At 49.6% G+C, this 26,425-nt stretch overlaps 1 protein-coding gene across 1 annotated transcript in view; it reads left to right on the top strand.

Moving 5' to 3' along the window:
* The window catches only part of LOC144180348 (protein obstructor-E-like), a 40,914-nt gene that overhangs the window by 10,890 nt on the left and 3,599 nt on the right, over nt 1-26,425 (top strand). Inside the window, exons 2-4 of the mRNA XM_077708716.1 lie at nt 17,371-17,598; nt 17,732-18,083; nt 18,159-18,282. Of these exons, the coding sequence (XP_077564842.1) occupies nt 17,371-17,598; nt 17,732-18,083; nt 18,159-18,282 (704 nt within the window). The remainder of the gene's footprint in view (nt 1-17,370; nt 17,599-17,731; nt 18,084-18,158; nt 18,283-26,425) is intronic.

Below are 26,425 nucleotides of genomic sequence, written 5' to 3'. Positions count from 1 at the left end.
CATGCGCGATCCAGATATGCAAGTTCTGCTTTTGATGGGGCGAGAGAGGGACAAATAATGCATTTTTCGAGCTGCCTGGCCATTGCATGCGCCTCAATAATTTCCCGCGTGACTTTATCTCGGTGCTTGGCTAGAATTGTTGTGCCATCGAAACACGGGACACAACCACAGGTGCGGGTATGCGCGGCCAAGTGCGTCGAGGTGTCCTTCCCCATGGACCGTTCATGCTCTCTTATATCGAACATTCACGCACCTCCCTGTCAGGCCCACGTACATCCTGTCACAGGGCAAAGGCAAATTATACACCACATTTTTGGCGCAAGGCACAAACTTCGACCCATGGTTGACGCCACAGCCTTTTTGCGGCCGCTTCTTTGTCGATAACTCAGTCGCCTTCTGTACTGCGGCGGGCAAATGCTCTTGAGCCACATCGGAGCGCTGAAAACAACCTTGACATCGTACCGTGATGCCATTTTCCATATCCCGTGCGACAATTTGTGGACACAGGGCACAGCCACTGGCCTGTACCGTTTGGAGACTTCACGATCGCTGGGATTATTACCTTCTTTTACACACCGCAGCACTTTTTCACACCCTCGGGACAGCACATGTACCTGATAGACCTAGCATTTTTTAACCTGCCGTCCTGCTCACAAAGACTCCACGACATATATGGTGGCAAGATTTTGTAACTACTGCCTTAATGAACGACACAATACCATCCTTAATAATCTTGGAGTGGCCTGACTCGTAATTTAACAGAGGGCAACGTTCGGGGTTCGTACGCCCAACACGCGTGATCATAGGAAAATGCAAGTCCGAAGTCCAAAAAACGCACCTTATTGTGTTCAGGAACTTCTACAGTAAATTAAAGCCCACAACCATTCTCCCTGAAGGCCTCCATCACTTCATGAGGTTCATCGTCGCAATTTGTGGTTTCTACAAGGATGAGAAAGTCATCCACGTACCGTCCTTTTTTTTTTTTTTTTTGCGCGCCCCTCAAGAGCAGAGTCCACCTTACAATCCACCATGCCAAGAAAGAGGCTACTAAACGCCGGTGCCATTGCAGGACCTACACAAACTTTTGTACAAACAGATAATTTCTCAACTCAATCACCGTAGAAGACAAAATATCCACAAACCTTTCCACAGAAGTCCCGCAGGGAAGCTGCAGGGAAGTGGTTAGACAATGTGGCACACGCGACCGAATGGTCGCAAGAATTCTTGTAGCTGCAAAAGATCTTGGGCAGATCGGCAGCACAGCGACTACACATTGGGTCCCTTGTCACTACGGGACACTGGGCAACGAGCGTCGGCGCCCCCATCTTTTGCGTATCTACCTGACGAGTTCGAAGGAGACGCGAACACTGCGAGGACGTGCTGAGCAACGTGCAACGCAACCTCTTCGACTGCTCGGAGAGGATGAGCTTGTCCCGTCCGCGGGTTACCACTGGTGCGGTCATACTCTGAACACTGCTCCTCCGCCTCACGACTACCGCCCGCCCGACGACGGCATGTGCGCACCATGTGAACCACCATTGACGTGGAACCTTGCGCCACCAACGATTCCAGAGCCAAAGGGTCTGCAGACCACAGATCGACTCTGTTCTCTTTCATGTATAAGAATATGGCATACAGGCCCTCGTTCACCCCCCCCCCCCCCCCACACACACACACACTTTCCGGGAATGACCCACGTCCAAGCATGACTTTATTTCAAGTAAATTAACACATATTTATTATTTACTGATTTATCTCGAACATTCTGGTACCCTTTTACTGTATGGCTGCTGCAGGATACGTGTACTAATACATGAAACCGCAATGTTGACTCAATGACATAACACACTTAGCGGTTCTAGTAATGTGTAAGCCAGAAAAAGTTGAAGGCAGCCAACAAACGTACAAGAATACATTTCCCGAAATACAATGGCGACGATGATGTAGGTATTTTAGTACAATAAAAACTTCAGGATTGGGTGCATATAGCATTTTACGAACAAAATTCATAATGGGAGATAAAAAGAAGTCGGCCAAAAAAATGTGCAAAAATACTACAGGCTGATAAGCATAACAGACGATTGTTACTGACGGTGTTTAGTCATGGTCCATGCTCAGGAAGTCCGATACAAAAGTTTCAAGCGTATGGGGTAGCTCATACTAATCTGTGATAGCTTGTGGGAAAATGAGTCCCTGAATGTCACGGTAACTGTAAAATTCGTATTCGGTTAGGAGCCAGCTGTTTCGTTCTTCTACTATAGGTACAGGATATTAAGGAATTCGTTTTGTCAATGTTCAGGGCACATTTACAAGAAGACACAAATCCAGCACGGCTGCTGCTGCTGCTGGGAAGGTCAGCACTGGCAAGAAGCCCCGTGGGAGAAGCGTGGCCTTTTAAAACTAAACCTTATAGCCTTGCTACACATTGTTTAGTGCATGGAGAGTTAGTTACCAACGTATTACTCCGTTATTCCAAATTCCAAAAATGTTCCATTATCTAGTACTGAGCGAACTAAGGGGATTGTAGGGAGCCAGTTCAGTATAAGGCAGGCAGATTTTAGGGAGCGTTTGAGGGAGTAGAGCGCGGAGAGGGGCTTAACCGTAGTATATGAAATGGGTTCATTCAATATTAGTCTCGAAGAAGTAATAACTCCCAAGTATTTATATTCATCAACTTTTTTTAACATTTCCAACAATAACACACAAGTTCATTGGTGGTACTTGTCTTTTCTAGTGATGGTCATGCAAAACAGTGTTTTACTTTAAGTGACGTTTGCCAAGCCTGGCCCCATTTTGAAACATTTATTAGCGCGCTATTTGGAAATATTTGGTCGTTTTGAGTGTTGATTTCCCTACAAATAGCGCAATCGTCTGCGATTAATCATACTGCTGCGCGTATTTTATTTGCGATGTCGTTTATAAACAAGAGAAACAGAATGAGGTTTAATACGGTGCCTTGTGGCATGCCCCAAATTGCAATGACATATTACAGCAACGACTATCCCGGACGCATCCCAGTGCCATACAGCAGGTTAAAGTTAGGCGAACTTAACTGTAAGAAAATGCTGCAAATGGTGCGTACAATTAACATATTGGTGCGCACAGAAATGTATGCTGCACCTTTAGACATTTCAAATGAGGCGCACTAATAAGAAGCGCCCATTACGAGGTCGAAAAATCGCTTACCACCTGCGCTATTTTCTCGAATAATTTCGCGACATTCAAACTGAAAGTAGCAAACTTCTGAAAAACGCATTAACATCTGGTTGACAATTTAGTAGCTGTGATTACTTGACCAGTAACCAGTTAATTACACTGCTCAACTAGATAAATGATATCACTTAAACCATTCATTGATACGTACGCCTCTGGTAATGAAAATAATTTGCATTTCGTCTCCAATTTCTGCATGAATAGTTTTGGTAACATAACATGGTAGGGCGAAGGCTGGTACTAAAGCGTGCGGAAACGACCATCTTCTACCATCTTTATTCCCAGCCTTTTCGCACTGCAGTATCTAACTCGTCCACCCTTGTAACAGGTTGCGTGCTCTTTTTATACGATTTCGCTTTTTCTTTAGCGAGTAACATTACATTCGTTCAGAACGTTCGAGGCTTCTGCTAAAGGAAGGGCCTATGCGTGTCGTTTCATAGCTGCTGTGGGGCTCAATTCGCAACCGGCCGGTGAGAGGGAACAACGGTTCATTCGGTTGTGCGTAAGACCTGCTACGCCGGCCGGCGGGTCAACGCAGGCGCATTCTAATTTAGAGTCACCTCGTTGCAGGTAGGCGCTGAAGTGTGTCGGCAACTCCGCGCTTTTCTAACGGGAAACTTTATGCAATAGAACGTGAGATGTGTGCAAACACTGTTTGGGCCGGTACAGACTGGAAAGAGCGGAAAGAGAAAGCGTATACTTTATTTATTTAGTTTTTTTTTGCGCCTTCTCTCTGCGGGGCAGCGTTATGAGAGGCCCTTGCAATACTGGCCTGACCGGACAAGGCGCACGTGCATCTTGCTGGCAAACGTTCTCCACAAACGACCCCACTGTTTCATCTGTTTCATCGCACCTATATATCATATGAACATGACGTGGGCCTAAGGTATTGACGAAAGTTCACAAATCACTCACCTCATCAAAGAAACGCATTTTTTAATCTGCAAAATTGAATCTTACCGAGGCCGAATTTTTTCGAGAAAGATCTGCCTCACCGATGGTGAGTCACCGCGTATTTCTACTAGGTCTGGCTTTCCAGATCGCACTCCGCGGTTGCCGCAGTATCTCCCCAACCACTGCAGCACCCGGGATCCAATTCCGTAGTTGCGAGTTCTTCGCAAAAGTAGCTGCGTCATCCCACTATTATGTATAATATCTAGGGCAATTACCCACGAATACATTTATTTTACCTTGCCTTTATGACAAAAATATAATTTCGTTGAAGGTTAAGCCCAAACAGTGCATTTTCAATATTTGCAAGATTTTTAAATATTCTATTCAAATATCAAGCTCAAACGACTGACTAACGTTCGAAACGAGCAACTATGGAACAATTCGAGAAAGGCGAAGCGTGACCCGTTCCACGGAAAAGAAACGTCCGTGGAAAGGAAGCGAACGGTTGCTGCATCGCGACAATCTGAAGAAACCGCGCTAACGACAAGACGCCCTTGTGTCCTTTGACCGCCGTTGCGAATTGCCGCTCCATTCACAAGCCACCATAGCAGCAAAGTGACTCGTGACGGACGTTTTGCGTCGCTTGATATGCAGCCGGCCAGTCCCGAAAGCAGTGTTGTTCCCCCACTTTCATTACAAGCAGCACTGCATCGCGTGTCGACTGGCAGGAACGACGACTCGGTTCACTCCACGCGACATGTCGCATGCTTCGCCAAGGTTCAGCGGGAGAGTCATCGACCAGAAAGCGCTACTACCATGCAGGCCTCGTTTATTGTGCGTTCCCTGTACGGTGCATACGGCACGATCGTTTGAATCTGCCGCCAGAGCTTTCTTAAGCGTGAAAACTGCTCTTATGTATTTCCTGCTCACGGCTCCTTTTCCATGGCGCCAAATGTTTTCTTTTGTTATCGCAGAGCTCGTTCAACCATACATACACTATTGGACGATTTGGACGAGGCATCGTGCTCGACAACGCATGGCTTCAGAAAATCGCGCTAAAGAGGAAGGGAGGAGTGCCACAGCTGAGCTGAGCGCAATTCAGTAACGGCACAGAACTCGAAATTCCTGTTCACTTTTCCCCCGAAGTTCGAACACGCTCAACTCCATGCATTTCGGGAAGGGGATGACTTCAACGCGAGCTTGTTGCGGGCATTTTAAGATTGGATAAGGTACAGCGATTGAAAAAGCAAAAAGTCCGAGAAGCCCCCCTCAAGGGACTGCGTCCTCGAAGGGCTTCGTCCTGTCGCTGCTGGAGACGATTTGTTCGAGATCGGCCGCTTCCGCCTTACCCTTTCCCGTGTCTTCCATCCTGCTGCGCGTAGCGCCGCTGCTCGCTCCTGCAGCACCATGTATTTGTTGCAAGAGTCGACGAGGATGCATGCGTCCAATAGGCTGCCTTCTTCCGCTCCTTCACTCCATCGGCTGCAGCGTGCTACGGAACACCTCGTACATTGAACGCTTACGTGATCGAGGAGCCATTTTTCTGCCGCAGACGCCGGCGTTTCCACTCAATGCGCCGTTCACTTCGCAGCGAAAGGCGTTAGCTTGCAGCCATCATCAAGCGCGAAAATAAATTCGCCCGTAGTTTCAAATGTATCTGGCCTTTTTAAAGCGAAGCTTTTTATGCCGCACTGATGGCGACCGTCCCGTCGCGCAAAACGCACTGCAGGAAAGCCAACTTTACACAATGGCATTCACGAAACGATGATGATGATAAGCGCAAGCATATCAAGCGCCTCAAGCAAAAAAAAGAAAACGCTTCCCGCGGTCGCAATCGAAACTGCTGGTCCCTCGCGTTATGAAGCCGACGTCTATCCGATTGTGCCACCTAGCTCGGCATGGTCGAAGCAGTTTGGATTTTGGGACTTCGCGTTTTGACCGTCCTTCTCTTAAAGCGGCTTTGATTTTTCACCTCCCGTAAGGCGCTCCCTCGCTCTCCTGCCGTCGGATTAAGATGCTGGAGTTATTCAGTTGGTTGGTTTTGTTGTTACGGCAGGAGGGTGGGGGGGGGGGGGGGGGCGGGGGGGGTAAGTGGCAGAGGGCTTGAGAGGAAGTCTCGTGCCCCCTCCGAATTTTCCCGGAGGGGCCACAGCCCGCCGATGCTGACGCCTGCCCCTCCCCCCTACTCACTAAAGTGTATTGTGCCGGAGTTCTGTTACCTACAGCATTTGAGGCTTCTTTTAAGTTGTCTCGTCCTTGCTGCAACATTGTCGGCGTGGACGTGCACGGCTTTTAATTCATACATTTCATTTGCTTCTTCAAATCCTCACTTTGGAGAACAAGCGCACTAGAAGCACCAGCGGCGGTTGCGTCATCCGTATATTTTGAGAGGCGAAAAAAGAAATAACGGTTACCGGTTCCCGACAAAACGGTTCGACCACCCGCTGTGCGGTCAACGCCATTCGGGGCTTTTCTCTTTCACGCGCGGTCAACTTCGTAACTTCTCGCGCTTTTCCCTTCAGATATTCGCAACACTATCAACGCTCTCTTCGTCGTTACAACATGCATGAGGTATGCGCACCAAAGTCGCAATGCTGCTGCTGGTCGCGCGAACAGAGTGCAAGGCAAAGCAAACTAAGTGTCACACTCTCGGCAGCCTGCAGGTGATATGAAACATCGACTTTGCCGCTCCCAAGCTGCGACCGTGTAAGGGCAGTCGGACCGCATGATTGCTGCACTGTGCAACGGCAAAGGCCAACACCCGAAATGGGCATACTTGTTGCGTTCATACTTAATTTCCTTTTAAAAGGTCACACACCTGGAAAGTGTAAGTACTTGAGAAGTGTGAGCTGGCTGCTGGCCACAAGGATGCGGGTTCGGTCACCGCACCCGGCTGCCGTTTTTCTGATGTAGACGAAAAACAAAAACTTCCAGGTGTCGAGATTTCGACGCACGTTAAAGATCCCCAGGTGGTTTAATTGTTTCGCCGCCCGGCACTAAACGGTTTGCCTCATAGCATAGTCCTAAGTATCTTCGGTGCATCAAATGTAACGCACCAATATTTTTTGGGAAGTGGGTTTCTTAATTTCTGCTCTTTTTTGCTGCCTTCGGTCATTGAGTATACGCATAACACCGAAATTTAGATTTCGCTCTAGGCGTTCCTTCCTTTGTCTGACCTTTCGCAACCAAACGTGTCATCACTGCGAAGCCAGCGAGCGCTGCAGTGCCAGGTATAGTCGTCAGTGTTTCAGGACCCGTACACCGGACAAGTTCCCCGTTTTTTAACGTATCCAAATAAGGATAATAGGCATACCAGAGAAAACTGTTGGATTATCGTGGGCACTTCATTGTTCGACAAGCAATAGTGCCCCCAAACTAGCAGCGGCACTGCGTGTTTTGTCTTGGAAGAAAAAGCAGCGCTAGAGTAGATGACACATGCGGAACAACAGGCCCGTCCCGTGCTGTCCCGTTTGCCCAGCGCTCATCCTTTCTGCTTCTTCTGCTGTTTCGTCTTTGGAGGATACACTTTCACTGACTAGTCTAGGTTGCTGTACTCTGCTGCTCCTGCTACTCGTTCCGAAGGAGGGGGTTAAATAGCGCCTTCACAAAGAGTTCGATCTCGTGATGCACGCGTCCAATCACCCCTCCAGTTTGCAATCGCATAATCTGTTATAAGATTGCCCAACTCTACATACGATCGATGGCGGTGGTCAGGCGGAACGGGGACGTTTTCATGGTGACGCACACATCCGTAATAGCAGCTATCTCGAAATGCCGCCCAGTGATCAGAGCAATATACAGTGACTTAGCGTTAACTCAAGCTCCCTTTTAACAATATTTTGGCTCACACCCTGGAGAAGGTGACAGCTAACAGATGTGGGTCGCGGTTTTCCACGATTCCCACACAGATTATAGGTGGCCGAACAATCGATGTCACAGGTGGTATTTACATGGCCGCTGTAGGATTTATTTTATGCTAAAAATGATTAAAAAAAAGAGTACACCGCTGGTATTAAAGTGCGTCCCCTTCTAATGCGCAGAGATAACTCTCCGGTACGCAGGCCTTCTCTATAAGGGTTTAACGTTCAGTGTGATGGGCGATCCCAGAGAGAAGATTGCGATGTCAACAACAACAAAAAAGGAAGCGGGGAAAGTATATTTCACAGACAGCATGACCCTTGGTGGTTGCTTTAAGTATAGTCTCTAGGACAACATCAAGGTTTGGCGGGAAAGTTGTTGCTAACTCGTCATTGTTCTGTTCCTTAATTGTTCTGTTCCTTAATATATGGCCTTTTCGCTTACTGTTGCCTTTAAAATTGTACAACTTTGATTCGGAAAAGGCTGCATTTTCAATGCACCAAAATTGTATTTAGTTTTAATGGTCACTTTGAACTAAACTTTTTCTCGCACTGCGGTAATAATTTGACTGACCGAATTTAGTCGAATCGGAACTGAACCGGTCCGGTATGTTTTTCGGTTCGATGGGCGCGCACGCACACACACACACACACGATATGTATATATATATATATATATATATATACACCGTATTAAGCACCCTGCCCTACTTTCGGGGAAAAATTTAAAAAAATGGTTTGCATGCGAATCTGAGCACCCCCTTTTCTAAGCAACCATCGCAAGGTGGATTTCAGACGCGTGGAAGCCTGTCCGAGTTGACGTTGTGGCGAAGCCGTTTATGAAGTTTTCAGTTACAAACCCCTTCAGAAGACGGCATGCTGGGGGATACTGAAAGCGGCGGCGCAAGTGCCACAATGGTAGTGAAGGCGACTGGGTATCATGTGTAAGCGGTGGGTTCACGGCCTGTATTTGTTCTTATTTTGTATGTTCGCCAAATAAATCTAACTCGGACTGCTCTGTATCGCTCCTTGACGTCGATTCGATGCCATCTGAGCAGCGAAAAGACCCGTGGATTATGCCTTTGTGCGGCTACCTTTTGTACCCGTCAAACACTTCGGCATCTCGGGCACTACGGCGGCAGGCGTCCCACTTCGTTATTCATGATGGCCTGCTGTATAGCGCAATTACCGTCCCGATGGTCGAAACTTGCTACTCGTCATTGCCTGCCATCTGCGCGCCGAAATGGACCATTTTCATCGTGAAAGCAGTGAGCTCACGCCGGCGTGCTGAAGACGTACAACCCCTTCGACTGCGCAATTACTGGAAATGCATGTACGGCCTCGTTCGCCGTTATGTTCACTCATGTGCGGACTGTCAACGCCGCAAACCGCCTCACCACCGTGATTATGGTCCGGCGCAGCCGTTGCCGTGCCCGATTCGGCCTTTCAATCGCGTAGGAATCGACCTTTACGGACCCCTCCCTTACACAGCGGCTGACAATCGGTGGGTCATCGTAGCCGTCTACCATTTGACGCGGTACGCCGAAACATACTGCAGATGCTGCAGACGCCGTAGCAACGTTTCTCCTCAATCGTGTCATCCTACGCCACGCCCCACGTGAGCTGCTCAGTGGCAGGGGGCGTGCCTTTCTCTCTGACGTAATAGAAGCACTCCTCAAGGCAACTTTTGCGCCCTTGTTCGTGTGACGTGAATGAACGAGCCAGTTGCATACACCCTTCAGCACGTCGAGCGACGTCGGAAACCGATGCGCATTCCGACGCGCCGGGGCCGTAGGGAAGATGGTGTCGAGTAGACGCGACGGTTCGCGTCCGTACACGAGAAACAACGGAGAGGGAAGCCTGTGGTGGCCTGCATGGCGGTTGTGTATGCGTAGGTCACGAATGGGAGGATGGTATCCCAGTTCCAATGGTTCCCAGTTCCGAATTCTTCTAGCGCATCTGTACTCCGAGATATCGAACTGCGAAGTTTAACTGCCTTTCACATGATTACGCACGTAAGGCAGCGAGAAACGACGCAAAGCTCCTCCCTTTTGTGACGTACCTGCTTTGTACGGTGTTTAGTTCGACGACGGAGTGGAGGCATAGGCAAAAGTGATAACTGGCACCCATTCATTCTTGGCTGGCGTTATCGCATACTGCAGTACTCGGAACCGTTATCGAAACACAGAAAAAAAGGGAGGGGCTTTGCGCCGGTCCTGACTGTCTTGCATGTGTAATCATGCGAACGCCAATTAAACTTCGGAGTTCGGTATCTCGGAGTACGAATGCACTAGAAGAATTCTGCCAAATGAAACTGCGTAGAAACACGATTGCCTCTAACTTTTCAATACAAACATGCCTGCTTACTGCAGCCACTAAAAGTTAATTATTCAATTTCAGTTCATTAAGCCACCGATATCATTATTTACCATCTAATTCTGTCTCCCCCTGGGCGCATAACTTCACCGTAGAGATGGTCTTCACGTATACCTAAGCGCCTAATTTAAAAAAAAAAACCTTTCGACTTAATTTTGATCCCCCTAGTATATCAATGGCCTTCCAGACTGTGTTCGATTCTAAACAATTAAGCTATCGCAGACTACTGTGTAATTTACCTTAATATTACTAACCCGGCTGATGTCCAAAATTTGCAAAATGACCTTAATAGTGTAACTAACTGCTGTAATAAATGACTCGTGAAACTTTATATTACAAAGTGCAAAGATATGATAATATTCCGGGAGCCCAACAAAACATACGCATGCGTACTTTCTGCGGGATAGTCCTATCGTTATAAATAAATATAAATGTCTGTAAATATAAGTAAATATCTGATAACCTGTCATGGAATACTCCCATTGATTACGTAATCAACAACGCTAACCTTTTCACCGCAGCTTTTCTTCTGTACATTAGTCCTTAAACTGTACACTGTACAAAAGTTCCAAATCAGAATACGCATGCTTCATATGGGATCGTACGCTCACCCTTACTCTTGAGCCAGAACCGTTACATATTACCATCCTATTCACGCCTTACCAGTGTCGCCTCCGTGCAAAATACGCCCAACCTTTCATACCGCCTCAAATTCCCTCGTCTTCGTTTGTTTCACAAAATTTATCATCATAACCCTGCTTTAAAAGAGCAACTCCCCCTCCTCGTCATCTCGAATTGACCATTGCCGCAAGGTTGGCGTGCCGTGTTGTCGTGTATAACGAATTTTTTTACCCAAAAACCAGTGTAGAATGGAACCATCTCCCTCCCGCCATCGCTGCCATCACTGATTCCAATCACTTTGGAGCAGCCATTCATAACGCTCTTTTTTGTACGAATATTTTGTAATGTGTTCTCCTCATCTGTCTGAATGCTGTTATGCAAAAACAACTCTACTTTATGCATGTTCTCCACCACCCCTTTCTGTTATATCATATAGGTCTTGAAAGTACGGTAACCCCTCGTTAACTCGAACTCGTAAAATCCGCGGAATATTTCGAGATAAGCGGAGTTTCGAGTTAAGCGAAATGACGAAAATGTGTGGCCAGGTCACTGAAATAATAGCTAATGCTAATAACAAAAGCTCCACTGCACAGAAGAGCTTTCGGAACACAGACAAAAAAGTTCGCAGTGAAAACAAATTTTATTATTGCGGAAGAAAGAACTGCATGATGCTCACCTGTTTCGCGTTCGCATCTGGTGCCAGAAAAGCTTTCTGCAGCTGCTCAATGCATCGCATCAATTGTTGGTCACCACCTCTATACATTCTACCTCGTTGCGAAGCAGGCGCAACGTCTTTGTTGTTTCTGTCGTAGGACGCACTTCTCCAGGCTCCTCTTCGTCGTCATGATCATCTGCATCTTTGACAGCTCTTTCAACTATGTGGGCATCGGACAGCATTCCGGTAACGGGAACATCGGCCTTGTGCAGCGTAAATTTGCCGTTCACGACCGCGTTCGGCGTGTAGCCGATAGCTGAGCGTTAGAATGGAGGCATTGTCAGCTGTCTGTATATAGCGGACTTCGCTCTGTGTCCTCTCTGTCAACATTTCGAGATATCCGCGGTCCCCCAGAAAAAAAAAAAAAAAAAACGTTTCGAGATAAAAGGTGGGAAACACATGGGGCCTATTGGAGGTAAATGCACAGCGAAAAAAGTTTCGACTTAACCGTTATTTCGAGATACCGAGTTCGAGTTAACGAGGAAGTACTGTATTTTCAACAAATAAACGTATAAATAAACCGCCTCTTTCTAATCTCCACTGCAGACAATTAGCGCTTCCGTCAGCTACAAAGCTTATAAGGGCTTCAGAGAGGTTTCCCCTGTTGGTTACTTGATATACTTTGGCGCCTTACTCGGTTATTTCGGTGCCACATGGCTCGCAAGCCTCGTCCTCGAAAGGCAACCTTTTGCGTTGCCTCTTGACGTACGTCCCAGCCACCTGTAACTAAGTTGAGTCCAGGAGAAAGCATACGGTGAGACTCAAGAAGGCACGGCTACCTGGTAGCTTCAGAATGCGTCAATTGAGAAAACTGTGAACGCCAGGGGCGATGACCGTCCACTGGCTAAAACAAGGAAACCGCGGCATTCTTGCTGTGTCCCGCAGTATGAGGAAATCAAGTGCGGCGTTGCTCTTTCTTCGGAAGTGAAGTAGAACGGGGGAATAAACGTGGCGTTGAGGAGCGGCAAGGCTGAAGGGTTACGCTGATTCTTATTACGACGCGTAACTGAGGTAAGATTACGAGATTTTTGTCGCATTCACAGCGGGTGTGAGACCGAAAAAGTGCGAGAAACAACACGGCATAGTTTCTCATTAGCGCTCTTCTGAGTTAGAGCTCCACGAAATTCGAATGTGTTACAAAGCCACATATATGTCACGACGGCTTTGCTGAACCTGATGAAAGCTCCGTGACTTGCGCTCTGGAGCAAATACCTTCTTTAGCCTCTGCTTGTTCTTGTTGGAGTTTTCCTTAAAGCGGCTATGAAATGCTCTCATTCCTGAAACTGAAAGGTCAGTACCGGCGGGATACTTTGTGTGACGTCACGCTAACACACAGCGAATGCCGTGGCTCTGAACAGTGGCGGAAAAGAAAAAAAAAAAATACTGCGCCCGTGCAGACCGGATAAACCAGCGAAGCTCCAACGTGCGGCCGGGGTTTACCCGTTGGTCACTCATTATGATCCTTTAAAGCCTTTTCTCGTTATACGTTGCATGTTTGCGGTATTTTCTTTCGTTCCCATTCCTGCTGGCGGTGTGTAGCTGATCGCAAGCCGTCTGCTTCTCAAGAGCGCGTGTGACGCGCGGCCTACCCATTTTTAAGTAAGCCCACGCCCGGTGTTTGCCATTGGCGCTCGGCTGCGAGAGACTTCCTCCGATGCGCCCACTTACCACTGTCCCGTCAATCTCTCTCTCCCCTCACTCTTATCCAACTTTTTTTTTTTCGCGCTTGAGCATGGTTTGCGCCAGAGGAGTTTTCTGCGGGCGCGGGACCGCCAGGTTCTCCTAATAAAGCTTGCGATTTTTTTTTTTTTTTTTAATGAAGGAAGCGCACACTAACGCGCAAGACTTGAGGGTAGCGAAGCTGTACGCAACCTTCACGACCGGCGGTTTAAGTCCCCGATTGCAGCCGATTTGCTTCTTCTTCGCTGCTGCAACGACCTTTACTCCATCTTTGTTGCTATAACGCCGAAGACGCAGAACGAACGGGCGGAACGCGCACACTTAAACTAGGCGCCCGCACATGCAACGTGTACCCTATCACGTGTTCTGTGTCGAGCAATTGGCGTGATTCCTCTCTCAACAGTCACAGCCGAGCGAGCGAGCCGCCTGGCTTTCGGGTAAAACTCACGGTCGTAGCCGAGTGGGCAAGATGACTGACTCCAACTCCGTCGATTTACCAGACATAGGTTCGAATCCTGCCGGTGCGGTGCCGGGGTGGTGCCGGTCTGGGTAATCATCGAATTTCTAAACAGCTTGGCTGTTGAAAGGCCACTATCCGACATGCATAGAGCAGTTATATTCGGCGCGGGTGTTTCGCCATCAGCTCAGCACGCGCCCAGTAAAGCGCTTCAGACATGCGTTGCAGCGGAAAGACATGCTCGAAGGAGCGGAGAACCTTGGTCATGCTGAAATCCTGCTTGCGAAGGCATCGCGCGAGTTTCGGCGCCGATGCAGCTGCCCGTATCCGCGCTCCGATCAACGGGGCTGGCGACCGCGTTTTCCGACGGTCGCAAAGTGGAGCGCACGGTGCCTCGAGCGGTGACCCCAAGGCCTAAGCCCCCGTGTGCAATGCTAAACAGGCGGACAGAACCGACCCGCGCCCGTAGCCTGCGTTCCGATTCGCCCCGTGTGCGTCACAATGTGCTGTGCGCGTGGGCAACACAGTGTCCCCCGCAGTGTTTATGCGGCGACACCGGCACGCGGCTTCTTGGCCATCGGGGCCGACGAGCAAGCGCCGACCCCAGAGACCTCGTTCCTTCGCAGTGCAGAGAAGGGCCGGCAAACCTGTTGTTTCTTTCTTTCCGCGCCAGAGGAAGGGAAGAGACGCCGGGTTGAACGCACCGTCCGTTCTTGACCCCATTCCTGGAGCTGCGGGGGCGACGACCAGCCGTCGCTCCACATTTCGGCCCCTGTGGCCACAGAGGGCCGGAAACGGCGCTGTCTAAAGGAAGCGCACCCTGCCTCAACCCTGCCGAGACGTCTGTCACTCTGTTCGCCCGCGCGGCACAGTGAACGCACCACGCTCGTACACCGCGAAGGAAAAAACCTCCGGCGTGTGGATAACCTACATAGTAGCAGCTTTATACACGTCGGATCGGCCTTTACGAGCACATCTTGCGCTGATCGAAACAAAACAGAATAAGGCTCTCCAGCAAATGGCTCGCGAGCAGTGCGAACGAGGCGGAAACATGGACGCTGAGCGCAAAACGCGGCAACAAAGGCGACGACATTCATATCGAAGCAGGCTCCCTCCTCGTACGAGCCAATGCTTTGCCATTGATGCATGCACAGTGGGACGCGCCGCCCCTCGATCACTGTGCTGCTGCTGCGGCCGTCTTCCCTCGCCGTAATGTTGTCACAAGACGGGCCAGCGTGCGTCGTTTTGAGCCACGGCTCGTCTCGCCTGTTCTGCCGCCACGCCCCTTTCGCCAACACTCAAGTTCCAGTGGCAGCATTTACAGCGCACTTCGGCCCTGTCTGTCCTGGAGCGCTGATCTGGTCAGCGCTTATGGAAAGAACCACGCCGTTGGATCTGGTGTCCGTGCCACCTGCAGGAAGCGCGGAATGTCTCGGCGTTCGTCACAGAGCCGGCCTGACAAAAGCAGCGGGGGGCGAGCCAGGAAGTGGCGCCAGGCGAGATGGGGCCGCACACCCGGCGCACGTTCACCCACCAGCCTGGCCACCTTTGAATGTGCAGTGAAATCCGCCCGTCGCCGAGTTCCGCCGCCACGAGGAAACGGCGGGAAATGACCGCCAATGCCGGGAGGGGAAAGTCCCTCGGCCGAGCGCGCATTGTTGACAGCTATTGGTGTCAGCAGCGAGCTAACCTTCCGGCAACGGAGGACGTTGAACTCTCGGGCCGCCGCCGCCACGCCTTCTCGAGGAAGGCCACTTTTGCGGCAAACGAGCAGCTCGCACGCTTATTCCGCCTCGCCACGGGGTATATCAAACCCACGTCCGCTCATTGTTATCTGTATCTGCTGGGGTGGAAGCGAGTTTTCAGAGGGTCTGTGCGGAATGGGAAAGGGGGGGAGGGGGAGGGGAGAGAATTGGGCGCTTTATTTGATGCGAAGGAGCCGAGGAGGTTGCTCGGAAGGGAGGCAAAAGAGGAACCCGATCGCCCGCTGGCCAATCCCGCTATGATCAATATCATGCAGTGTCCCATTAACGCTTATTTCACTAAAATGTACGCGTGGGGCAGACTGGTGGATACGACTTACAGCACGCTTAGATGTCAATATGTTAAATTGGGATTGTCATGAATGATATTAATCGCAGTTTCTCGTTATCTCGATGTGGTGCGCTCTCAATGGAACGAACAGCGGCCAACTTATCTTTACTTGTCAGTGTCCCTGTAAAGCTGTCTCAGCACGAAGCACTGCCTCACATGTGGCATCGAGAACACAGAAATAAAAAGGTCATAGAGCATACTGCGTGATATTAATCTTACTTTACATATCGCATCCGGATGTAAATGGGAAGTGGTCGCTGCCTGACCCGATACGGAAGTTAACCAGGTTGCAGTGGTTTCAGCGTATTTGCTCGCATAATGATCGCACTCGCGTAATGATCGCACACATGTAGTTCGTCGTCAAAATACGACTTTTTTTATTTCCCGCGCAATGATCGCACCTTGAACTTGCCGCGGCCATATGTTGTATGTGTGCCACATCTAGCTGACGATGGTCGTGCTTATGTTCCCTCCTCTTTCAACGCGGACATGGCTACGTTATTGCCGCAGACATGCCGATATGAGTTCATCATTGGTGCGGAAGAAACTCTCACTAAGTGCACATAATGTACTGATTTGATTGATTGAAGAGTTTAACGCGCCGACGCAACGCAGGCGATGAGGCGCGCCGTAGTGGAGGGCTCCGGATTAATTTTGACCACCTGGCGATCTTTAACGTGCGCCGAAATCTCGTACACACGGGCGTTTTTGCTTTTCGCCTCCATCAGAAAAGCGGCCGCCGCGGTCGGGAATCGAACCCGCGACCTTGTGCGCACATAATGTACTAACGAGACAAAGAAAAAAAACGCGCTCAGCTTGCTGCGTCGGCAGCCGTGTCTTGTTTTGATGTCCCGCACTGTGACAGCAGCAGCGGCTATTGGGCGACCTTTTCTCACCTGACAGTAAACTCGTTCCGGCCCGTTCAGTAACCGCATTTTGCGTCACTTTGCAGCGCGGCTGGCGGTGGTCCGTGGAGTTTTTATTAAGTTCATGAGACCTATCGTAAAAATTCTGAACTGCAACTTGCTTGCGTTTTCTGCGCTGAAACTTTTTTGGCGAAAAATTTACCTCGCGTAATGAACGCACCCCTAAATTTGCATCATATTTTTGGGAAGAAAGTGCGAACATTACGCGAGTACATACGGTATATATATATATATATATATATATATATATATATATATATATATATATATATATATATATATATATATACATACTGTATGTGTGTGTGAAGCAAGGAACCGTGAAGAATACCTTCTTTGATCATGTTTATAGGTTCAGTATATGTAGTGTCGGACGATGTGTCTAGGTAAGAAGCAAAAAGTGTCGTCTTGGTGCTGGTTATGGTGAGGGTCACGAATTCCTGCATTTGTACACTGTTGCCAAACTCTTGACTTTCGCACCGTCGAGTTGCGGCCAGTGAGCGTGGTGCCAATATTGCAACGGTATCCCTCTCGCAGCACGGGGCCAGAGCACGCGCAAGGAGCAGAACGTGTGCCGCAAGGACAATGGGCTGTTCGAGCACGAGCAGTACTGCGACTACTACTACGAGTGCGAGGACGGCGTGCCCACGCTGCAGCTGTGCCCCAATGGGCTCGCCTTCTCCGGCAAGAACCGGGGCCTGCTCAACAACTGCGACTACCCGCACCGCGTAGGCTGCCCCGATGACGACGGACGCATCATGGGCCGTACGTGCCGCTTCCCCCGCCCTCTATTCGATAAATGTCCTTAGAGAAAAGCTGTTTCGGACGCCCTTGGTCTACCTCAGCCATGCTTGACGCTTATTGAACAGCCTTGTCGCCTCTCTCTTCCCCGCCGCAGAGACGCCGCAGAGCAGCGAGAACTGCCACTGGCAGTACGGCGTGTTCGCGCACCAGACCAGCTGCACCCGCTACTGGCAGTGCTGGAACGGCACGGCCACCATCCAGCAGTGCCCCTTCTCGCTGCTGTACAACGACGTGATGCACGCGTGCGACTGGCCCGACAACGTGCCCGACTGCCAGAAGCACCCCATCTGCAAGGACAACCCCAACGGACACATCCCCATCGACAAGAGCTGCGTGCGCTACTGGCTCTGCGTGGGCGGCTACCCGAGGCTGCAGCGGTGCCCCGCCGGCCTCGCCTTCAACCCGACCGCGCTGCGCTGCGAGCTGGCCGACAACATACCCGGATGGTGAGCGCCGACTGCGCGCGCCTGCCGCCGCAGCGCCCACGTCTGACCTCTGCTTGCATGCTTGATGCGCCGCAGTGAGCCCCCGCCCACCACTCAGCCGCCGGAAGAGCAGGAGGAGAGCAGCGGAGGCCGGCCGCAGCAGCAGCAGAGGCCCCGGCCACAGGCGCCCGCCGCGCGACCAGCTCCGCAGCAGCAGCAGGTACGCGCTGCGACCTTGCATGAAAAATGGAAAAGAAGCTGCGAGCGCCCTGAAGGGAAAGCCAGACAGGGATCGCAAATTTAAAGTGCTCGGAGCAGCCTCGAGCGACACGGCGAGACTGTCGTCCGGGCCACGCCCCAGCCGGTGGCTGAGGGTCGGGGAGAACATGTGCTGAAAACGTGGCTCCCTTTTGGCTGCATGCACTTGCAAAGGCATTGCCACTCGCATTTTCTCACTCCGTCCGCGTGGACGATCCTCAGTGGGCAAACAGCAAATGCAGTTAGGGGCCGCTTACAAGTTGGCAGGCGAGAACAGTTTCGAGATCAATCCTTGATAGAGTGCGTGTGCTTTGTTTCGTAAGCGATGTATACCCCCGGCCGGAATTCAGCGTCCAGTGAACACCACCCGTGGAAAGGAAACACAAGTTTTTGTTAGTTCGTTCGGATGCGAAACTGCTAGACACACAAAATTGGAAACAACCAACTACGGCAGTGCGTAACTGAGTCCTTCCCAAAGCTGAATCGAAAACTTTAGGCTTAGGGCCTTTCTGGGCGAGCCCCGTGCGAAGCACGTTCAGTGTGAGTAGTGAAGCACAGAACACCAGAGCGCTCGTACAGCTTTCACGTATTTTCTGGAGACGACTTCAACGTCAAATCACCCTAATAATACTATCATTTAATCCCATCCCAAATGAGGACTTTACATTGCCCTAAAATCGTCTGTAAGTTTCCAGTCTGCGACAAGTGTTAGTTATTACAGAATTCTAAAGACAATACCCTTCCTTGAGCTACTCAAACGAGAGAATTTTTGTCCGCCTGTCCCTCGATTTAGCCTTCCAGCCAAACGTTGGTACAATTCGTTAAAACTAAGTGTGTACGCAGAACTGTTCGAAATTCCTGAAACTGCTGTAACTGGTCATTCATGTTCCTAATATTTAGCGCGAAGAAAACTTCAGGCACATTTTAGGCACAATGTGAGCACCTAACCGGTAGTCCCCGTAGTGTTCGCGGAGCGCGAGAGACGTACAACCGACACGTTTGGCGTTCAGTCTACAACACACTCCCCACGATCTTTTAGTGACTAATACACGTTGGGTTGGTTTTTACTATAGTGAGTGAAAGAAAACGAGGCGTAAAAACGCTCCATCACGTGAGTGATGAAAGCATTAAAAAAAAAATTGGCCGCGTATCTGCTCACTTCGGTGCAAATGTCGTCGAAAGACTATGGTTTCCGCCGCTGCCACGCAAATGCCCCTCTTCACTCTCCCGCTCACCTATCACGCTTCTCCCCCCGTCTTACTGTTTCCACGATAAATACGGTGGAGGTTTGTTCCAGTCAATTCCATTTTAGCGCGTTCCACCGCTCACGCGACATCTTCTGTTGGATTTCTGAAATGCCGCCAGGAAACCAGCATCGCGCGAAAGCGATTTCAATAGTTTTGGGTCAAAACATTTTTTTCAGCGCGTACTTTAATTGCTAACGCAAGGAATCAAGCAGCCGTGCATTTTTATTTAAAAGAACAATGCAAATGTCACTTATGTATTGATGTCTTGCCTCAAATATGCCTAATGTTTTCTTTTTGCTCAACAATGTTGAGAAGTAAGAACATTGCCACCAAATTTAGCCGTTTGTAAATGTTTTGCCTATATAAAGGTCTCGTTCAAGAATTTTTTTTTAACTTTTGGGAGGGCGGCTGAATCGACAGACAGGCAGACAAATATGCATACAGAGCAGGAAATTTCGCGGTTAAGTAGCCCAAGAAAGACTGTCGTCTTCAGAAGAACAGAACTCTAGCTCGTGATGTTCCACCTAGTAAGAACAGAAATAAACAGTTCAAGAAAAAGATGCGCGCTGAGCCAACAGCTGGCGCGCGAGCAGTGCGAAGGTATGAAAATTAAATTGCATTGAACAAACCTCCATTCAATTCATCTCGAGAGGAGCGAGAGGGGATGAGAAGAACAAAACAAATGCACTGGCGTGATTTTTTTGCTGACGAACATGCATTGAACAGTGTGAAGACTACGAAGGAGGATACGATATAAATGGAATACTTTCGTTCATAGATCTATATACTCTCGCGGTACAAAATATTTATTGGTAAACATTTAATTTCGAATCATACTTGAACTAGCATTTTTGTAATATTATAATTATTAAACCTTTTTCATTAGTATGCGCATGCGCCTAAATGCTGCTTGTTTTGGGCTTCCTCGCGCAGCGTTTTCTGGGCTTCTTTTGAAACGGTCATTTGCTTATTTGATCGGCTGCATCTGGCTACCGTGGTGCAAAGGTCGGTTTCTCCAACGTCGCACCTTAGAATGGACGCTGCGCCACACTGCCCAATGCCTCACTGCCTGGCGTTATCTCAGTGTGCTCTCTAGAGCAATGTGGTCACGGGTTCGTACGCGCGACCATCACGCAGTGCGAAGTCGCTAAGGAAATTCAGGGGTGCAAATGAGGTCAGTTCTCTCTCTCTCTCTCTCTCTCTCTCTCTCTCTCTCTCTCTCTCTCTCTCTCTCTCTCTCTCTCTGCGTGAATGAACGCGGTTAAACCAAGATTCTCGAGCGAAAGCTCGGTTGTCGCGCCGAGTGCGCGTAGTGAGCGCGAACACAGTTGCACCACAAGACAAAACACCGACGCCGCTCGGCACAGTCGCCGCTCCAGCCATGGCGCTTCGTATCACATTCTGATAGCACGCGCCCTTGCTGTTTACCCGCATCCTCTCGTAGGACCTAACGAGCGTTTACACACGCTCGTCACCCCGCGCACGAGGCGCTGGCGTGACATATATGGTCGAGCTTGAAGGTCAGATGGACGCTACGAGCCGTTTTCTGGTCTTGTACCCGAAGTAATTGAGCTCTCGCTCTAAAGTTACTCGCAAAAGCGCTTCTTCCGGCTAGGTTCGTCGACGAGTCTTCTGCCGATGTCTTACAAACTTGACGTCGAACTCACTGCAGCTTCTTTTTGCAGAATCGCTGCTCATGCTGTTGAAACACGTACTGCCCGCACAAAAGCCGAAGGCCAGCTGAGACTTCGGGCGCTCCTTGTTACGTTGGTGGCCTCATTGCTCACGGCGAAAAAGACAAAAACACACAGAAGTACGGCGAACGGGCACTTCTTCAGTAAACAGCTAATTTCGGGGGAAGGGGGGGGGGGATGCGCTGGCGATTACGATACTCCTTAATGCAAAATTTGGGCGCAGCGCACGCGCTGCAGTCACGGTGCATATCATGCTGCGTCCCAGGAAGCGATCGCGTGATCAGCGAACGCACGGCGGCGCGAGCCACTCTGCTGTTATCTCGCAGCCCGTCGCCGCCGCCGGCCAGCGTGTTGTTGCAAATCATCTTTGAACCTCCCGCGCAAATGTCACGTGCTTCGTATTATCCCCGCAAGAAAAGCAGAGAGCACGTTATTGCAAGTCGGGTTTCAACCTCCCGCGCAAATGTCACGTGGTTTGGATTAGCAGTGAACAAAACAGCGTTTGGGGCGGGTGGACGGGGAGGGCACTCCTTGTGCGGCGGCGCGTGAAACCAGAGTGAGGGGGAGGCAGTGAGAGAGATGACGCCATTGCCAGGCGTGCCGCCGTGCCAGACGCTCCTCTCCGTTTTCTTTCTTTTGTCGCTGCTGCGTTCGGTCACTCGGTTACGAGGACGTCTACGCCGCGAAGCCCAGGTAACGGCTGCCAGAGGGCTGCGCCCTAAAAATAACCAGGTCTCATATGCGGTTCTTGCCGGCGCACATATGCATGCGTGAAGCATGCGCCACCGACAATCGTTCAGGAACCTGCGGGAACCGCTTTCTTATCTCCACTGGCTGCCGTGCCACGCTACGGACGTGTCTCCTGGTTTTATCATTAATACGAAAGCATACAAGCGCTTGCTGGGCAAATGAAGTTGGTGTCGTATGAGCGTTTACGTGTCTGGAAATCCATAACGCGAGGCGTTCCACAGCCCCAGCTAAGACTGCAGCAAAAGGTGCTTGCGCAACGCAGGTTGCGCAAGGGAGCGCAAGACCGCAGCCGAACAGCCAACATTGATTGATTGTAGGGTTTAACGCGCCCACGCAACGCAGGCGATGAGGCGCGCCGTAGTGGAGGGCTCCGGATTAATTTTGACCACCTGGGGATCTTTAACGTGCGCCGAAATCTCGTTCACACGGGCGTTTTTGCTTTTCGCCTCCATCAGAAAAGCGGCCGCCGCGGCCGGGAATCGAACCCGCGACCTCGTGCTCAGCAGCGCAACGCCTTAGCCACTGAGCCACCGCGGCGGGTGAACGAGCCAACAGACGGGCAGTGAAATTCACAAAGGGTCCATTTTTGGTTCATTAGAATATGACTGCTTTGTCCCGGTAACAATGATATTAATTTTATCGCAAAATATTGAAGAAAGCAGATAAAGCAGTGGCGACTCCCCAGCCACTCTCTGGTGAGGTCTGTATGACGTCACAAAATCTTCTTCGTGCTATTGGCGGCCGCCAGCCTGAGCCACAGCCAAGCAACATGATTGCGCGATTGTAGAGGGAGGGGCCTCTAAATTCGCTTGATTGTGCCACATGGGAACGCGCAGTTAACCCACTGACTAGATGTAGCGTAACATTTGGCGGTTTTTCAATATTTATGTCGTTTTTTTTTTCTACATTAAAAAAAACGCCCTCGTCGTCGGAACAGAGCTTATTAAGTTACCAAAGGCAAGTTACGAGTTTCCAATTGAACCATGCATGCAGGTCGTATTTTGTCTTCACGGCCACTTTAAACCACCAGGAGACAGATCGGGTCCATTTGAAGGCGGAAGCGAAGCGACGCGTCTCAAGCGGCAAGCCCTTCGAGAACGCGCGGCGGAAGCAAAGCGCGCCTCCGTCAGACCTTTGAATGGCACATTAATACGTGCTTTCGCATTCAACAAGTGCGTCCTCCAAGCTTTGTCGACAAATTTCTTATCTGCGTACGAATCAGCTGTCGCGTTCACACAAGGTGGTTGGCACACTCACGTGCATTAAAACAAAGTGCGACATTCAACTATGGTTGCGATATCATTGACAGCGATGATGGCATTCACTTTGATATCGAAATGAATGATTGCTATCAAAATGATATACATTGGATTATTATATCATTTTAACTGATATATCGGGTGACTAATACCCATGGTTTGTGAAGCAAGAATGTAGACCAACAAGCTCAGCTTAACGTACTCGTGAAGTTTTATTTCCGGTGCGCGCGCTATGGAACACACCTCGGCTGATGGGCGCAGGCCTTCGTTTTTTTTTTTTTTTTTTTTTTTTACGCACGCGCTAAGCAACGCTCATATGTCATTGTAGAATTAGAAATAATCGACAACCCGTCGGGTGGCATATGTATTAGTGTTAATTATGACCACTAAAAGCGGTATCTGATGCGATATCACTATTAATTACCATTACGCTCTATTGTACATCACATATATGCACCCTCATAAAAGCTGCAGGGTTACCGCGATCAAAAGATCGTCGTAAATCTTAGAATCCGCCATATTTTAGGTTTTTGTATTTTAGAGCGCAGCTCTTAAGCTCCCGCTCCTCTGGTTTCGCGCTGTCCTTCAGCGTTGGCCTTGTAACGGAGAGAACGAAGAGGCTACCGGAGGCAGAGCGAGCAGGAAAGCGGTGTATGAAAGTGTGAAGGGCAGAACGGTATGCCGAGGGTGCCTTGCGAGACGTGCTCCCCGGCGGCGACGCGATACGAGATACCGCCAGAGTAGCGCCCACCGTCGTGCGTTCGCTGATGACGCCATCACTTCCCGAGACGCAGCAGCCATGTGCCGTCTCCGAGAGAGAGAGAGAGAGAGAGAGAGAGAGAGAGAGAGAGAGAGAGAGAGAGAGAGAGAGAGAGAGAGAGAGAGAGAAGAATAAATATGTTTATTTATCCAGCAGAGGCTGATATATGAGCCGTGCCCCGTGGAAGGGGCATCCCTAGTCCGGGACGCCTTGACTTCAGCTGGCTGTTTTGGCTCGGGTCCCAAGTTTGAGCTGGGCATCCGGGTCTACTGCAGTTTGCGCTGCGCTCAAATTTCGTTTTAGGAAATATCGTATTGACCAGCCATTTTTAAAAGAAATCTACGGCCTGCGCCGTAGATTTATGTAACCACCAGGTGGTGGTTACAGATTACTCGTGTAGTAGTCAACTAGAACCATCCAGCCACCGTGGCATCTAGGCCCCGCAGTGTAAATGCGTTCTGGGGGGAGATGCAATGTTTTAGTTCCATGTAATCAATGGAAACAGAGAGCGAACAAACATTTATTTATCGAGCAGAGGCTGATGTTATGGGCCGCCTCCCCACGGGGAATAATCCGCAATGCTTTGGCTTTGACTGGTCCTCGCTCGGGTCACTAGGTTGAGCTAGGTATCCGGGTCCCGGCAGGGCAGGGGACCCGTCCACTGCTCGAAGGATGGGTTGGGGAGGAAGGGAAAACCTGGAGTCTTCAGGCATGCCCATACTATTTAGTACAGCGAGACAGGCTGGGAACAGTGAGCAGAAGGGTGTCAAAAATAGGATATAGGTATATACAGCTAGGCTGAGACGCGCCGTATTGACAGCCCTGGATTAATTTCAACCGCTTTTTTTAACGTGCCCGAAATCTTGACAAATGGGAGTTTTCGTTTTTTGCCTCTACCAGAAAAATAGCCGCCACGGCCGGGTTATAGGGTATTTACGGTGGATTGAGATAAAGTAAAGCTGATAAATATAAAAAGAAAATAGTGTAGAGTGGATTAAAATTGATTAACATAGAATAAGACTGACTTAGGTGGCTGAAGCCAGATTAAAGGGAATTAAGGTAGTCTAAGGTGAATCGGGATGAATTAAGGTATATAAGATGGATTACGATGGTTTAGAGTGGAATAGGAGTTGAATTTAGATTGATTAATCAAGGTGGATTAAGATGGTTTAAGTTCGATAAAGGTAGATTAAGATAAATTAAGACAGATTAATGCGAAATACATCATATTATAAGACGGAAAAAGGTAGATGTAGGTGGGTTAAGGTCGATTACGAAAAAAAATTTGGGCAGCCTCGCACTAGTGGCGCAAAGGTTGGGCAAACAGCGAAGCTGGCGGCCCCACCCAGCTTATTCTTGGTTCGGATATGTTATGTTATGGAGACTCGGCCAAGTTTTCTGCGCAATTGCTGGGAGACTCTTCGGGAGTGACGCTGTTCTTCCGTCGCCCTCTCTCTCTCTCTCTATTCGCCGGATACCCGCGGCTATTCTGTTCGCGTCGGCAGAGCGGAGCTCCTTTCATACCACCGTGGAGACGTCACGGCTTAGCTCCACATCTGCGCATGCGCAGCCTCCGTACGGGCAGCGAGGCATAACTACGGCAGTGTCCTTCATGCATTGAAGGACGCTGGCTACGGCCAAGCGGTGCCGGCGAGCGCGATGACGTAATCGCTCGGCGAGGTTTTGCTGCACCGTTCGCCGGCCTGCGCACGTTAGACGGCCTAACCACCAGCTTAAATAGCGCCTGTTAAAAATCTAACCAACCCTTAATTTATTTTAACCTTAAAGGGACAGACAACCGATTTTTGTGGAAGGCATGACTTGTGGCTCATATGAACGCAAGCGTTTATGCAGTGGTGTAACCCGGTCGCATGACGTGCAAACCTTTCAGTTCATTAAACGTTTATTCACTCATTGAAAACCTTTTAGCACAAGGATTTGCATAAGTACAGACTGTTATCTTTTGTTTGCCGTTTCGAAGAGTGCCGCAAAACTGTAATTGCGTGCAACGAACACCTCAGTTTCGGTTTCGGAAACCTGGATTGGCTGTTAGCGTCGCGGCTGTTTTATAACGCGAAAAAAGAAGTTGCAATGCGTTATTGAAAAAAAGCATGCATAAAAGAATAAGAAAGCCGGCAATTAATTGTTTTAGCTGGATAAAAGTTTTGAAGTACCGCTTTTCATCTCGCATACATACAAAACATGGTTGCATACAAAAGTATGATGCCGCGCTGTTCTATGTCATGGTTGCCAGCATTAGTTTTCACAGGACACGTTCGGCTCGTAGATCTAAAAACTCCGATTTAAAAAGTTCTAAGGCGCTATCAGCAAAACCGTTTCGGGTTAAGGTATTTTAAGCGATGCCCTTTCATTTTCGATTGAGAACATATGCTCG

This window comes from Haemaphysalis longicornis, unplaced genomic scaffold, assembly GCF_048455015.1.
Source record: "Haemaphysalis longicornis isolate Haplotype H1 unplaced genomic scaffold, Haemaphysalis longicornis Haplotype H1 scaffold_1, whole genome shotgun sequence".
Lineage (NCBI taxonomy): Eukaryota > Metazoa > Arthropoda > Arachnida > Ixodida > Ixodidae > Haemaphysalis > Haemaphysalis longicornis.
Note: the sequence above shows the minus strand (reverse complement) of the source record. Positions and strands in the feature narration are given on the sequence as shown.